The 14,021-nt window shown below is 40.4% G+C and overlaps 1 protein-coding gene across 1 annotated transcript in view; it reads left to right on the top strand.

The window, feature by feature from the left end:
• The window catches only part of DNAH6 (dynein axonemal heavy chain 6), a 233,227-nt gene that overhangs the window by 80,082 nt on the left and 139,124 nt on the right, over positions 1-14,021 (top strand). The window contains exons 25-31 of the mRNA XM_073241805.1: positions 982-1,146; positions 1,231-1,344; positions 2,620-2,745; positions 2,829-2,984; positions 3,276-3,437; positions 11,349-11,486; positions 13,834-14,001. Coding sequence (XP_073097906.1) covers positions 982-1,146; positions 1,231-1,344; positions 2,620-2,745; positions 2,829-2,984; positions 3,276-3,437; positions 11,349-11,486; positions 13,834-14,001 — 1,029 coding nt within the window. The remainder of the gene's footprint in view (positions 1-981; positions 1,147-1,230; positions 1,345-2,619; positions 2,746-2,828; positions 2,985-3,275; positions 3,438-11,348; positions 11,487-13,833; positions 14,002-14,021) is intronic.

The following is a 14,021-nucleotide window of genomic DNA, read 5'->3' as shown; positions in this document are numbered from 1 at the left end:
GCATAAGAAGCTGCAGAGCAGACTTATTAAAAGCACTAGTTCTACTGCCAGGTCACCTGGACTCAGTCCTACCCTTTAACCTCAGCTATAAAACGCAACTTAGTAATCATACCTGGTTAATGAGATGCTGGGGATTGTCAAGCATTACTCTACGTAAATTAGTTCGATCCATACCTAGTGGGTGCTATCCAAGTGTTGGCATTGTTGGCCATCTCCAGGGCACTGCAAAGTGCCTGGCATACAGTAAATATCAAGGGAGGGAATGCGTTAGCAGACTGTGGGAAACCAAGTGACTTCACACACACGCACTCACAGGCAGCCAGGGAGGATGGAGAGGAGACATGGGAGGGAAAACATTCCATCCAGAGGAGCTGCGCAGGGAGATGCCAAGGATTTCGGTCCAGTTAGAGCCCAGAGCTGTATCTATGGGGTGGCAAGAGCCCAAACACATTTTACTTGTCCTGAGTTGATCCTCTTGCAAAAGAATTTGCTCATTACTCACATAGAAGACAAAGGCTGGGGGACCAAGGTTAGGATCCAGGGAAAACATGAAACTTAAAGAGAGGGTAGAAGAAGAACAAATGCCAGAGACCCAGACAAGTGGGGTGGTCAGGTCCCTGGAAATCTAAGAAATAAATACAAGGACAGTTGGGAGAACATTGGTAACCTTAATGACTTTACCAGGTTTAGAGGAGTGTTTGGGCCCAAAACTAGATGGCAGCAAGCAGGAAAAGAAAGTGAAGGAATGTGTGTAGTACATGTAGATTTCTCTTTTGGGAGTTGGCTCCAAAAGGAACCAGTAAAATAAAGCAACAAGTGGAGGGGAATAAGGCAAGGTGCAGAGCAGGATGTCAATTGGATGTATCTGTGGTCAGGCTTGAGTGTCCACAGAACTCAGCATTGTTACAGAAGTACAGAAAATGTTCATCCTACAATCAATCCTACCCAAACCATGTCATCATTGCTCTGATTATCTGCTAGGTTGGCTTGGGCAAAGGCCTCAAAGCCCGAGGCAATGTGGAGGAGTGGCTTGGGAAAGTGGAGGAAGCCATGTTCACATCTCTGCGCCGCCTATGCAAAGCTGCCATCGCTGACTATCTGGGGAAATCAAGGACAGACTGGGTGATTGCTGGTCACCCTTCTCAAGTAACTTACACTCCTCAAATTTCCATCTCTGAATCCTTTTTTGGTGGCATGCATCACACACTTACAGGAGATGTTTCCATGCAGGTGATCCTGACCATTTCTCAAATCATGTGGTGCCAGGATTTGACTGAGTGTTTGGAAAAAGAAAATGGTAGCCATATGGAGGCTCTGGAAGCTTTTGAAAAAGTAAACTTTGAGGTGAGATTTTTAGCAAGATGATATAACATATTGATGAAACGAATGGTCTCAGTAGTTTTTATTGGCATGGTTAATGCAAATTCACTTTATTTCAGAATTTAATGCTCCAACATGACTTAAAAAGCTTTGGGGTTCTCACGAAAACCATTTATGTTCAAGTTTTCTTAGGGACACTATCTCGGTGTTGGTGTAGTATTTGTATGAATACTTATAAAAATAGGAAAAAGACAATTGGGGAAATTCTCAGAATTATAAGGGTTTGCAACATTTAAGGAGAATTTATATTTACTAGGTCCTGGATAGCTCTCACAGAAGTTTATTTACCAGGAAAACCCCAACATTTGTGCCATTTCTATTCTTAGGCTCAAGATGTGCTTTTCTATTATTTTATAGAATCCTCAGGTAACTGTCAATAAATCAATAAATAATTGAATGGCTCTAAATACCACTATACAAGAATTTTTAAGCTATAGTTGGGAAATAGCACTTTATAGCTGTGCCTATTCTTTAACTCCAAATTCAGTTTCCAAGCAATGTTGTATGTTTTGAAGAATCACCCTTAAATCCCAAAAAGGAGGAAACAACTTTCTTGAAATAAGAGAAGACCACCTCAAGAAGGTCCTCAATAGAATTGCATGTCAAAGAGCCTCAGAAAAGAGAATGACTTCCTAAGGAAAGTCCCACTGGCCTCTCCAGAGAGGTGGTCCTTGATAGGGTCAGCCTGAGTGAAAATTCAGCACAGTAGTTCAAGGCCTTCAGGGCACTGCTCTTCTTGAAAATGATTTAACCATAAGTGAAAATTAGGCACTCGATCTATCAAAAAATGCTTTTACTTAATCAATCACTAGCTTAATTAAAATGCCCAAGTTTTCTGATTATCGAAGGAAAAACTACCCCTAAAAATGAGGAGTACTACCTTAATTGCATTTAATTTTTAGGGGGAACAGTCCATCTTCCCTAGAGTCAGCATCATATGGGCTTTCCTAGAGGCCAACGTCTATGCATATCTCGTTTGCCATGTCATACCATCAAGTTACTTACCCTCCCTGTCCTTCAGTTTCCTCTAATGTAAAATCGGGATAAAAATAGTATGTATTTCCTAAAAGTCCTCTAGGAATTAAATATGTTAAACTGTTGTCCTGTTGGTCACAGAATTATAGATTCTTAAAATTAGATAGTTTTGGCAAACATCTACTCCTAATTTATTAGTACAAAGATATATATGTAAGCTGATACTTGAAAATTCATCATGGCAATTTCTTTTTTAATTTGTAGAGATTAAATGCCCTGGCTGCACTAGTTCGAGGCAATCTTCCTAAATTACACAGAAACATCTTAACTGCCTTAATTACTATTGATGTACATGCAAGAGACATAGTCACTGAGCTTGTTCAAACTAAGGTAACCTACATTTTAATAAGATCATTTATTTGTTTCTGAAATTAGTACATCTAACATGTGTTTCATTGTCATCACCTTTGCAGGTAGAGGGAGTCGAATCCTTTGACTGGCAGAGACAACTGCGCTACTATTGGGATATAGACCTGGATAATTGCGTGGCTAGGATGGCGCTCTCACAGTACACTTATGGCTATGAATATTTGGGTGCCTGCCCAAGACTGGTTATTACTCCTCTCACGGTAGGTTGCTGATCACCTAAGTCAGTGTTCACATGGAAGTGCTTTTTTATTACAATACTCTTAAAAAGTTTTGTCTAACATTAACTCCTGAAAGAATTTGCCATGAGTACGTCTTTGTGAAGCAGAGATCTGCATTATTTAGTTGCCTGGATCTTTGAGTGTATCTCATTTGCTCAAACAACCCGTCACAGAAAATAATGACCCTCTTCCTGTGGAAAAGGATTTAGGAATTGGTGGCTGGAGTCAGTTCCCTTCAATAATGACAATTCATTGACTTCATTATTTCTTCAGGACCGCTGCTATCTTTGCCTAATGGGGGCTTTGCAGCTCGACCTCGGAGGGGCACCAGCTGGTCCTGCCGGCACAGGGAAAACCGAGACTACCAAAGACCTGGCCAAAGCCCTCGCCATTCAGTGTGTTGTCTTCAATTGCTCCGACGGCTTAGACTACAAGGTGCAGTCCCAGCATCTAAACACTAACGTTAAAGTGTTTTGTGTGGCTTCTCTACTTGAAACGTGACAGAACAAAAGAAGGGGAGGATGGGGTGATGGCAAACAAGGGAAAACTCGTGGGGCAAGTGATGGTTAAAGAGGAATAAGAGAAGGGAGAAGGAGTCTGGGTGGTCCAGGTATGGATCAAGGCCAAGGGAGAACTTAACACATGGTGGTAAAAATAGAAATCTCCTCATGTCTGTAAGCAGAAAGAGGTGAGATGAGATACAAGATTGATAGCAGGGAAAGCTAGAAATAAGGACTAAGCTTACAGGAAGAGATGAGCAATTCAGAGGATTGTGTATTGATAATGAAACATGTAGGAGGTGAGAATTCATAGTAAGATTTTTCAGTATAGAAGTTCTCAATTTTTTTGATCATAGGACTCATTTATACTCTTAAAAATTATTGAGACCTCCAAAGAGCTTTTGTTTATATGTATGGACAATATCTGTTGATATTTGCCATGTTAATTAAACTGATACATTTAAAATATTTATTTTAAAATAATAATCCATTACGTGATAGCATAAACATATTTTCTGTTGAAAAGTAACTATTTTGCAAAACAAAAAATTTTGTAAGAACAGTGACATTGTTTCATATTTTTGAAAACCTCTGATGTTTGGCATAATAGAAGACACCCAGATTGCCATATCTGCTTCTGCATTCAGTCTGTTGAGATATTATTTTAATTGAATATTTGAAAAACGTCTAGCCTCACACAGATTACATACCCTAAAAAGAAAGGAATATTTTAATTACTTTTTCAGATAATTGCTGTTCTTTGAGACTGCACCAAAACATAACAAGCGGTAGTTTCTTAAAGATTACTTGCATTGTGGAAACTCAGACCCTATCAATAATTTCTTCACACTCTGTACTCTCAGGAGAGAATGAGAGTGAAAAAGGCAAATGACATTTTAGTATTATTATGAAAATACCTCGATGTCAGAGACCCCCTAAAAGAAACTATGGTATTCGCAGGTATCCCCAGATGACAATTTGGAAACTGCTAATTTAATATGCTAATTTCTAATTTGCAAAGTTGAGTGACAGAAGTGGCCTCTGGGTACACTCAGAAAAGAATGTAGTAGTCACCCCTTATCTGCAGTGTTACTTTCTGCAGTTTTAGTTAACCTGTGGTCAACTGTGGTTCTGGCTTAAACTATACCTCAATGCCTGTGTTATTCACCTCACTTCATCTCGTCATGTAGGCATTTTACCATCTCACATCCTCCCAAAAAGAAGAGTGAGTGCAATGCAGTAAGATATTTTTAGAGAGACTGAGAGACCACGTTCACCTAATTTTACTATAGCATATTGTTATAATTGTTCTATTTTGTTATTACTTTTGTTAACCTCTTATTGTGCCTAATTTAAAATTAAACTTTATCATATGTGTATGATATGTGTAGGTATGTATGTGCAGGAAAAAGCATAGTACATGTAAGATTCAGTACTGTCCGAGGTTTCAGCCCTCCCCTGGGGGCCTTGGAGTGTCTCACCTGTGGATAAGGAGGCACTGCTATATGGGAAACTGCTGGCAGCATCTGTGGAAGAATTCACACTCAGTAACATCCCACTGACTTATGACTTTCTGCTGTCACTACTATTAAATGTCCTCATTATCTCATCAGAAACACATCAGATGTCACGACTGTGATGATTTTTTTTATAGTTTAGCCATAAAAATTTTGGTTGTTTTAGAGCTTCTCAACTCAAAATTTGAATTTATGTGTGTGTAAAAATTGCCTACGAAATCCATCTTATATTATTAGGTAGTCATCTTTTGGGCTCAGTCATTCCAGGGAGATGTGTACTCCCAAAGCCACAAGTGTGTGCTGTGAGATACTTAACGCAAGCAGATATATATACATGATTCATTTATCTTAGCCTCTAGAGCAGGAGTCAGCAAACTTTCTAGAAAATGCCAAGTAGGAAATATTTTAGGCTTGCATACCTTAGGCATTGTGTTGCAACTTACCAATTCTTCCTGCTGTTGCGGCACCAGAGCTGCCATAGATAATGTGCAGATGAGTGAGTGTGGGTGTATTCCAATAAAACCCCATTTGCAAAGCAGATGGCAGGCCAGAGGTGGCCTGTGACCTGTAGTTTGTGGACCCCGGAAGTCCCAATTACATTTAATGATAAGAAAATTAAATATTTATTTACTCTTATTTATACTCCATCTTGTTTCAGAAAGGATTTATTAAACTAGCCTTTTAAAATTAAATAAATATCTATGGAAAAATTCAAAGTGTACAGAAAGATCCAAAGTTAAAAGTAAAAATTTTCCTTCCTATTCACATCACCAAGTTGCTACTCTCCAGAGACAAGTTTTCTGAGGGAGACAGTTCCTCTGATGATTGCTAATATCTATAAAAACATACATTCATTACATTTGTACATATGATTTTGGACATTACCTGCCAGCTTATTAAGTCAAGATTTTGTCAGACAGGACACTCCTACTTGCTGTTCCAGTTTTACATCCTGATTTTCATTAGTTCATACAATTTTTTTAACTGTAAGGTTTATAAAATTGCATTATTCTATAACTATAACTATGCTTTCTTTGCTTTATCTGGAAGTTGAGTATGAAAATGTAAACCCATTTTATAGCACTTACAATATCAAGAATAATTCATAGTGGAATTTAATAGAATATTGGGCCATAGAAAAGGATCAGTACACTCATCATGAACCCTCTGCCTGCCATTCAAAGGAAGATATTCCAAGTATCAGGGTTGTTTTACTCTAGAACCGTGTTTTTCCAACTTTAATGTGCTAGTGAATCACCTGGAGATCTTATTAATATACCTATTCTGATTCTATAGATATGGGATGGGTCCTGAAATTTTGCATTTCTAATATCCTTCCAGGTGATGCAAAGTGACACTGGTTCTCTTTGAGAAGCCAAGTTCTGGAGCAGTAAGTAATTCTCAAAGTGCCAGCTCAGGACCAACGGCTTTATCATCACCTGGCAACTTGTTACAAATGCAAATTACCAGGCCCCACCTCAGACCTACTAAGTCAGAAACCCTAGACCTGAAAGCCTAGCAGTCTGCTTTTTTTTTTCTGTTTCATGGTTTTCTATTTTTTAATTTATTAAGAATAAATATTACTATTATTTTTTAAATTATTAATTAATTAATTAATTTTGTTGTCATTAATCTACAATTACATGAACAATATTATGTTTACTAGGGTCCCCCCTTCACCAAATCCCTCCCCACAAGCCCCATTACAGTACTGTCCATCAGCATAGTAAGATGCTGTAGAATCACTACTTGTCTTCTCTGTGTTGCACAGCCCTCCCCGTGCCCACCCCCCACATTATACATGCTAATCATAATGTCCCCTTTCTTTTTCCCCATCCTTATCCCTCCCTTTCCTCCCTTTCTCCCCAGTCCCTTTCCCTTTGGTAACTGTTAGTCCATTCTTAGGTTCTATGATTCTGCTGCTGTTTTGTTCCTTCAGTCTTTCTTTGTTCCTATAGTCTTTGGGTTTAAGGTGAGTCTCTTGTAAGCAGCATAGAGATGGGTCTTGCTTTTTTATCCATTCTATTATTCTGTGTCTTTTGATTGGTGCATTCAGTCCATTTACATTTAGGGTGATTATTGAAAGATATGTACTTATTACCATTGCAGGCTTTAGATTCATGGTTGCCAAAGGTTAGCTTCTTTAGTATCGTACTATCTAACTTAACTCACTTATTGAGCTATTTTAGACACTGTCTGGTCATTCTTTATTTTTCTCCCTTCTTATTCCTCCTCCTCCGTTCTTTATATGTTGGTTGGTTTATTCTGTGCTCTTTTGTGCTTCCTTTAACTGCTTTTGTGTGGGTAGTTGATTTTATTTTTTGCCTTTAGTTAGTATTTGGTTGGTCTGCTTTCTTTGCTGTGATTTTATTTTCTCTGGTAACATCTATTTAGTTTTAGAAGTGCTCCCATCTAGAGCAGTCCCTCTAAAATACCCTGTAGAGGTGGGTTGTGGGAGGCAAATTCCCTCAACTTTTGCTTGTCTGGGAATTGTTTAATCTCTCCTTCATATTTAAATGATAATCGTGCTGGATACAGTATTCTTGGTTCAAGGCCCTTCTGTTTCATTGCATTAAGTATATCATGCCATTCTCTTCTGGCCTGTAAGGTTTCTGTTGAGAAGTCTGATGATAGCCTGATGGGTTTTCCTTTGTAGGTGACCTTTTTCCTCTCTCTAGCTGCCTTTAAAACTCTGTCCTTGTTCTTGATCTTTGCCATTTTAATTATTATGTGTCTTGGTGTTGTCCTCATTGGATCCTTTCTGTTGGGAGTTCTGTACACTTCCATGGTCTGATCAATTATTTCCTCCCCCAGTTTGGGGAAGTTTTCAGCAATTATTTCTTCAAATACTCTTTCTATTCCTTTTTCTCTCTCTTCTTCTTCTGGTACCCCTATAATGCAGATATTGTTCCTTTTGGATTGGTCACACAGTTCTCTTATTATTGTTTCATTCCTGAAGATCCTTTTATCTCTCTCTGCATCAGCTTCTATGCATTCATGTTCTCTGGTTTCTATTCCATCAATCGCCTCTTGCATCTTATCCATTCTGTTTATAAATCCTTCTAAAGATTGTTTCATTTCTGTAATCTCCCACCGGATGTCTGTAATCTCCCTCTGGACATCTGTAATCTCCCTCCGGACTTCATCCCTTAGCTCTTGCATATTTCTCTGCATCTCCATCAGCATGGTTATGAGCTTTATTTTTAATTCTTTTTCAGGAAGACTGGTTAGGTCTATCTCCTTCTCAGGGTTTGCCTCTGTGATCTTGGTCTGTATCAATTTCTTCTCCCTTTTCATGGCGATAGATATATTTGTGGGGAGCTGGCACGTGTGTTGGGTAAGAAAAAGTCCCTTCTTACCAGTTTATGACCTTTCTCTCCTGGGAGAGCAGTGGCCTCTCGTGGCTTGTGCTAGGCAGCTGCGTGCAGATGGGGCTTCTGATCTTGCCCGGCTGCTATGGAGTTTATTTAGCTCTGCAGTTGCTGTGGGCATGGCTAGCCTCAGGCTGCTACTCCAATATGGCGGAGCCACATAAGAGGGGGAACTCGTGGTGAGGAGCCTCCAAGCTGCGCTGCAGGGGTTCGGGCACCCAGAGCTCCCTGAGGTTTGCAGCTGCTGGGCTACGTGTCCCAGGCTTCCATCCAGCTGTGGGGTCCCTGTCCCTTTAAGACTTTCAAAAAGCACTCACTTTTCTTTGTCCCCAGGGCGCTGGCTGCAGGGACCCACTCACAGGTCTTACTGTCCTGTTTCCCTAGTATCCAGCACCCCATGCACATCCTGTGTCTACACTCTGGTGCGGATGGCTGGGTCTGGGTGATTAGCAGTCCTGGGCTCCCTCTCCCTCCCCGCTCCGACTCCTCTCCTCCCACCAGGAGCTGGGGTGTGGGGCCTCGGGTCCCGCCGGGCCGGGGCATGTATCTTACCCCCTTCATGAGGCACTGGGTTCTCACAGGTGTGGGTGTGGTCTGGATGTTGTCCTGTGTCTTCTGGTCTCTATTTTAGGATTAGTTGTATTTGTTGTATTTTCAAAAATATGTTTGGTTTTGGGAGGAGATTTCCGCTGCTCTACTCATACTGCCATCTTGGTTCTCGAGCAGTCTTTTTTTTAAACAAGTGCTCCAGGCAATTTCACTGTTTACTCAAGTTTGAGAATCATTGTTCTAGAACATACTCAACTGCCACTGTTCTTTGTATCAGTTTGACTGCTGTCTTATATTTCTTTTTTATTTTGCTGGAATACTTCCTTGAGCAATTTTTTCTCCCATTTAAGTTTATGGATTGCCTTTATCTAGTCATCTCCTTAATTGATAATTTGGTAGAAGGTAAAATTATAGGTTTAAAATCATTTTCCCTCATAATTTTGAATGCCTTAGTTCATTGCCTTCTAGCACCAGTTTTGCTAATGCTAAAACTGATAATAACATAATATATTTTGGGAGGTGAGTACTATTTTGCTTCCTCTCTATTTCTGGAAGCTTTTGGATTTTTCTCTTGATCCTTAGTGTTCTGACATTTTTATCAGGCTAGATCTAGATAAGATCTAGTTTCAGGCAAATTTCTTTATTTATTTTATTGGGTATATGTGGACTTTGTAACCAGAAATGTGTGTCTTTTCAACTTTGTGAAACTTTTTTTATTCCCTTTTCTGTTCTTTACTCTAGACCTCCTATATCTGTCCTCCACTTCCCTTAAATATTCTCATATTTTATTTTCCTTGTTTAAAGTAGCCTTCTTTTTTTTGTTTAGATTGCTAAATACATAAATACTCCTATTTTATCTTTTAAGTAACTACAAAAAATGTGCTTATTGAAAGGATATTGGGATGTTGGATATCTCACAGAATCCAAGAAGAATTAACAGTGATTTGGACAGGGCAGGGACTAGGGCATCATTAAGGACCTCCTTGGCAGTAGGAGCTTAAAGGCCTTCAGACTGTAATTTTGCCATGGAAATATCAGGCTCAGATTTCAAATGTGAGAACTTGGATTCTAACTAGCAAGCTGGGTTCAGGTGACCACTCCTAGATTTTCAGGTTGTGTTAAAAGATAAAAGGAGGCATATTGAATTTGTCAGCACTTTATTTGAGTAAAAATCTATTGGAATTGGGCAGTGCCAAACCGGAGTGGTTAGGAGCACTCTACTGGTAGGAGCTGGGAGGAGAAGACTTTTATAGAGTAAAGGCAGAAGCAATGCAAGGGAATATTTGATTGGCTATCTACAAAGGCTTAACCCAAAACGCAAGTCTCTAAAGAAATTTTGCACTTTAGATGGCCACAAGTACATATTCATTCTCCTCTACCATTAGGATTGTGCTGTAGAAGAAATTAGGAACCATTACCATAACCTGGTGTGCAGCTATGCCTCTCTCAGTAGCCCCTGTGTATTGTCTACCATCTACAGTACCTTGTAAAGGCAATGAAAGCTTCCATTAGTGAACATTTGTCAAGGATTTTTTTAAGTCCTTACGTGTGTCTATTCCATATGTTAGTTTCTTTGAGAACCTGTCAAGTATTGGCGTAGGTGAGTGAAGGTTCTGAAAAAGCAGGACAATTGGCCATATTGTCATTTTTTAAAAAATAAAAATTAGCAGAAGAAACTAAAGTGTCCATCAATAGATGACTGGATAAAGAAGAGGTTGTACATATTTACAATGGACTATTATTCAACCATAAAAAAGAGAAACCCTGCCATTTGCAACAACATGGATGAACCTAGAGGGTATTATGCTAAGTGAAATATGCCAGGCAGAGAAAGATAAATACCATATGGTTTCTCTTGTTTATGGAATATAAAAACAAAACAATAAAATGAACAAAATAGCAGCAGACTCATGGACACTGAGAAGTGACTGGTGGTTATCATGGGGAAGGTGTTGGAGTCAGTGAGTAGAGAGGTTGAGGGGAATAAAAGGGCCCCAAAAAATCATAATATATGTTGGTCATGGGGATGGTAGTACCATATGGAGAATATAGTCAATGATTCTGTAATATCTTCCTATATTAGCAGATAGTAACTGTGTAGTGGGAGTGAGAATTTAATAATATGAGTAACTGTTGAACCACTGTGTTGTATACTTGAAATCAATACAAGATTGTATGTCAATGATACTTCAATAAAATAAAATAAAAGTTAGTTGCAAATCATTGAATGAGAGACAAAAAGATACTTCTTTTTATAGAAAGTTGCTAACTTCTGGCATAGCTCAGTATTCACATAAAACTATTGCTTACTTGCAGATACCACTTCCTTTTAATATTTTGACTCAAAAATTAACTTTTAGAGGAGTTCGACTATGCAATGCAAAATTGAATGTGTTATTGTAATTTCAGATGATGGGGCGCTTCTTCAGTGGTCTGGCACAGTCAGGGGCCTGGTGCTGCTTTGATGAATTTAATCGAATTGACATAGAAGTTTTGTCAGTCATTGCACAGCAGCTCATCACCATTAGGAATGCCAAAGCCGCAAAGGTAAAGCACTGGACAGCCACAGAGGGAGAGTCTCTTAAGTTTGTAGTTAACTTAGAGCATGTTGCACTTTAGAAAGGTCAATTCAAACTTTAGCCTGTCTATTCTATGTTTCCAGGGTAACTGGCAAGTACTATAACAACAGGACTTTAACTGGGTAAATTAATTACTCATCCAGGCAATACAGACACTGTGCTAGAGTTACAGAGATGGTGAGACTCAGTCCCTGCCTCCAAGGAACTGTTCTTTCCCCCACCCCCAACACACACACACACACTCAGAGATGCACCCATACCCTGGCCCCATCTCCTCTACCTCCTGTTCCCGTCCTCATCTTTCTTGTTCTGGCCTTTGACATTTACTTCTGTGCTAGGTTTCTCTAATGCTGCCTCTTCTGGGTTCCACTGACTTCTTATGGCCCCCAGGCTCAGTCTGGTGCTGTAGACAAGTGGGAGAGGAGTCCTGGGGAACCCAACGGGACCTTGACTCTCCAGAACTCCCTGGACTGGAAAAGCCAAGGAATTATGGGATCAGATGAAGATAGGAAGATGGCCCACTACTTAAAATTTGTTTTAGCCCATACAAGCATGTTCCTGGAGAAGGGGGTTGTATTGGGAAGCTGATGGCAGTGAAGGATGAGACCATGTCCCTTACCACTCTGTGCTGACATTCAAGATATGGTCATGAGATCACAATGGGCAGACCGATGTTTAGCCTATACAAACCAGAATAGCCTTCCACTTGTTTAGTATTTAAATTTAAATAGCCACTGCCCTGAACCCCTGGAGGGTCCACCACCATTGCTTTGGCCCCTTTCTGAAGAGCTCCAGGCCTCCTCAGGACCTAGCCATAAGGGTTCATCCTGGCATAGCAAGGGCCCTGGGGACCCAGCTCTAGCTATAGCAACAGAAGCCATTCTCATGGGAAGGTATTAAATATTTTGATTATCACCTCTACAAAAAAGCAAATTATAGAACAAGTAAAAAGAAAAAAGAAGTTGGACTTTAATGAGCCACTAAATTATATAAACCATTGTACTTTACACTTATTTTATCTTCATGTCAGACCTATGTGAAGTAGATGGCATTTTTCCAACGTTATAGGTGAAAAGGATTCAAAGAAGTTAAAAATATATTTCTGGGGACACTGTAAGCCAAGATACACACCTAAATCTATGTGACCCTAAAGTCTGAGCTTGAAAGTCAACTGCATACCCTCCTGCCTCCATATTAAATGCAGGGATCCCCAGATGTAGCATTACACATAAGTCACTATCCCCTTGCTGAGCAATTAGCTGAGAGCAAAGCACGGGGAGTTATAAGGGAGAAGTGAGAGCACGGAGGCAGAATTGAAGCACGGCCAGCTGGGGGGCAGCCATGTGAGGTAAGAGGAAGGTAGAAGGACATGGGAGACTAGCCACATCTGAGATAGTCTGGAGCAGCAGAAGAAGGGAGGGCACAGAAATTTGCGGGTTTGAATGGCACCAACCACCATTCAATGGCAACAGGACTTGTCTCCAGTTGTACTGTCCCACATTTTCTCCTCCAGGAACTGACAGATCTCTTGGTCCTTCCTCAATTCCTGATGTCTTAATAGTGCCCTCCTCCAGCAGCCCAGCTAGAAACCTGGAATTCATCTTGGATTTTCCCTGTTACTGTGAACCCCAAAATCTAAGCCATCACCAAGTCTACTTGATTTTATCTGCTAGAGTCCTCTCATTCCTACTGATCACTCCAGAATTCTGGGTCTTGTCATTTTCCCCAGTAAGAGTGCCTGACTGATGCCCATGTCTGTAGTTTGTCCAACCTCTCCAATGCCAGGTCTGACTCCACGCAGCAAGCCTGGAAGCTCTCCAAGGCTCAGGAGTGAGTCTCCCTCAGCCATCTCCCTCCAGGCCTCACCTGCTGCCTTACTGCAAAAGATGCTCAGTAGGTGTTTGCTATTGAATTAAAGTGAAGGAGTAGGGCCAGTGATAGTAACTGTGGGGCCTCAGTCCCCCAAGGAGTAAGATCAGATTAGAATTTCTTAAGGAATACCAGAAAGTAGAGGTGGAGGAGGTTTAATGGTCACTAAATCTATGCTGTTTGAGGAGTCTAACCAAAAGATGATGAGGCCTAGAAGACTGCAGGACTGGGCCAGGAAGGAAGAGCCAGTTTGGGCAAGGCAGGGACAGGGAGACAGAGAGAGGAAATACTGAGCCCAGAAGAGACTGGGAGTGGGTCCAACAGCAGCCGTCTGTAGTCTGCTTGAATGCTCCGCTACACATTTTATATTCGAGTACTAATTATGGGAAAGAATTTACTAGTGTCTGGGGAAGTGTTAAGTTATATTTTCTCTTTCCTTTAAACAGCTCTCTAGATTCATGTTTGAGGGGCGGGAAATAAAGTTGGTCATGACTTGCGCAGCCTTCATCACCATGAATCCTGGGTATGCAGGCAGAACTGAACTGCCAGATAATTTGAAAGCTCTGTTTAGACCCTTTGCGATGATGGTTCCAAATTATGCCTTGATTGCAGAGGTGAGATTCATATTATAAAT

This window comes from Manis javanica, chromosome 1 (assembly GCF_040802235.1).
Source record: "Manis javanica isolate MJ-LG chromosome 1, MJ_LKY, whole genome shotgun sequence".
NCBI lineage: Eukaryota > Metazoa > Chordata > Mammalia > Pholidota > Manidae > Manis > Manis javanica.
Note: the sequence above shows the minus strand (reverse complement) of the source record. Positions and strands in the feature narration are given on the sequence as shown.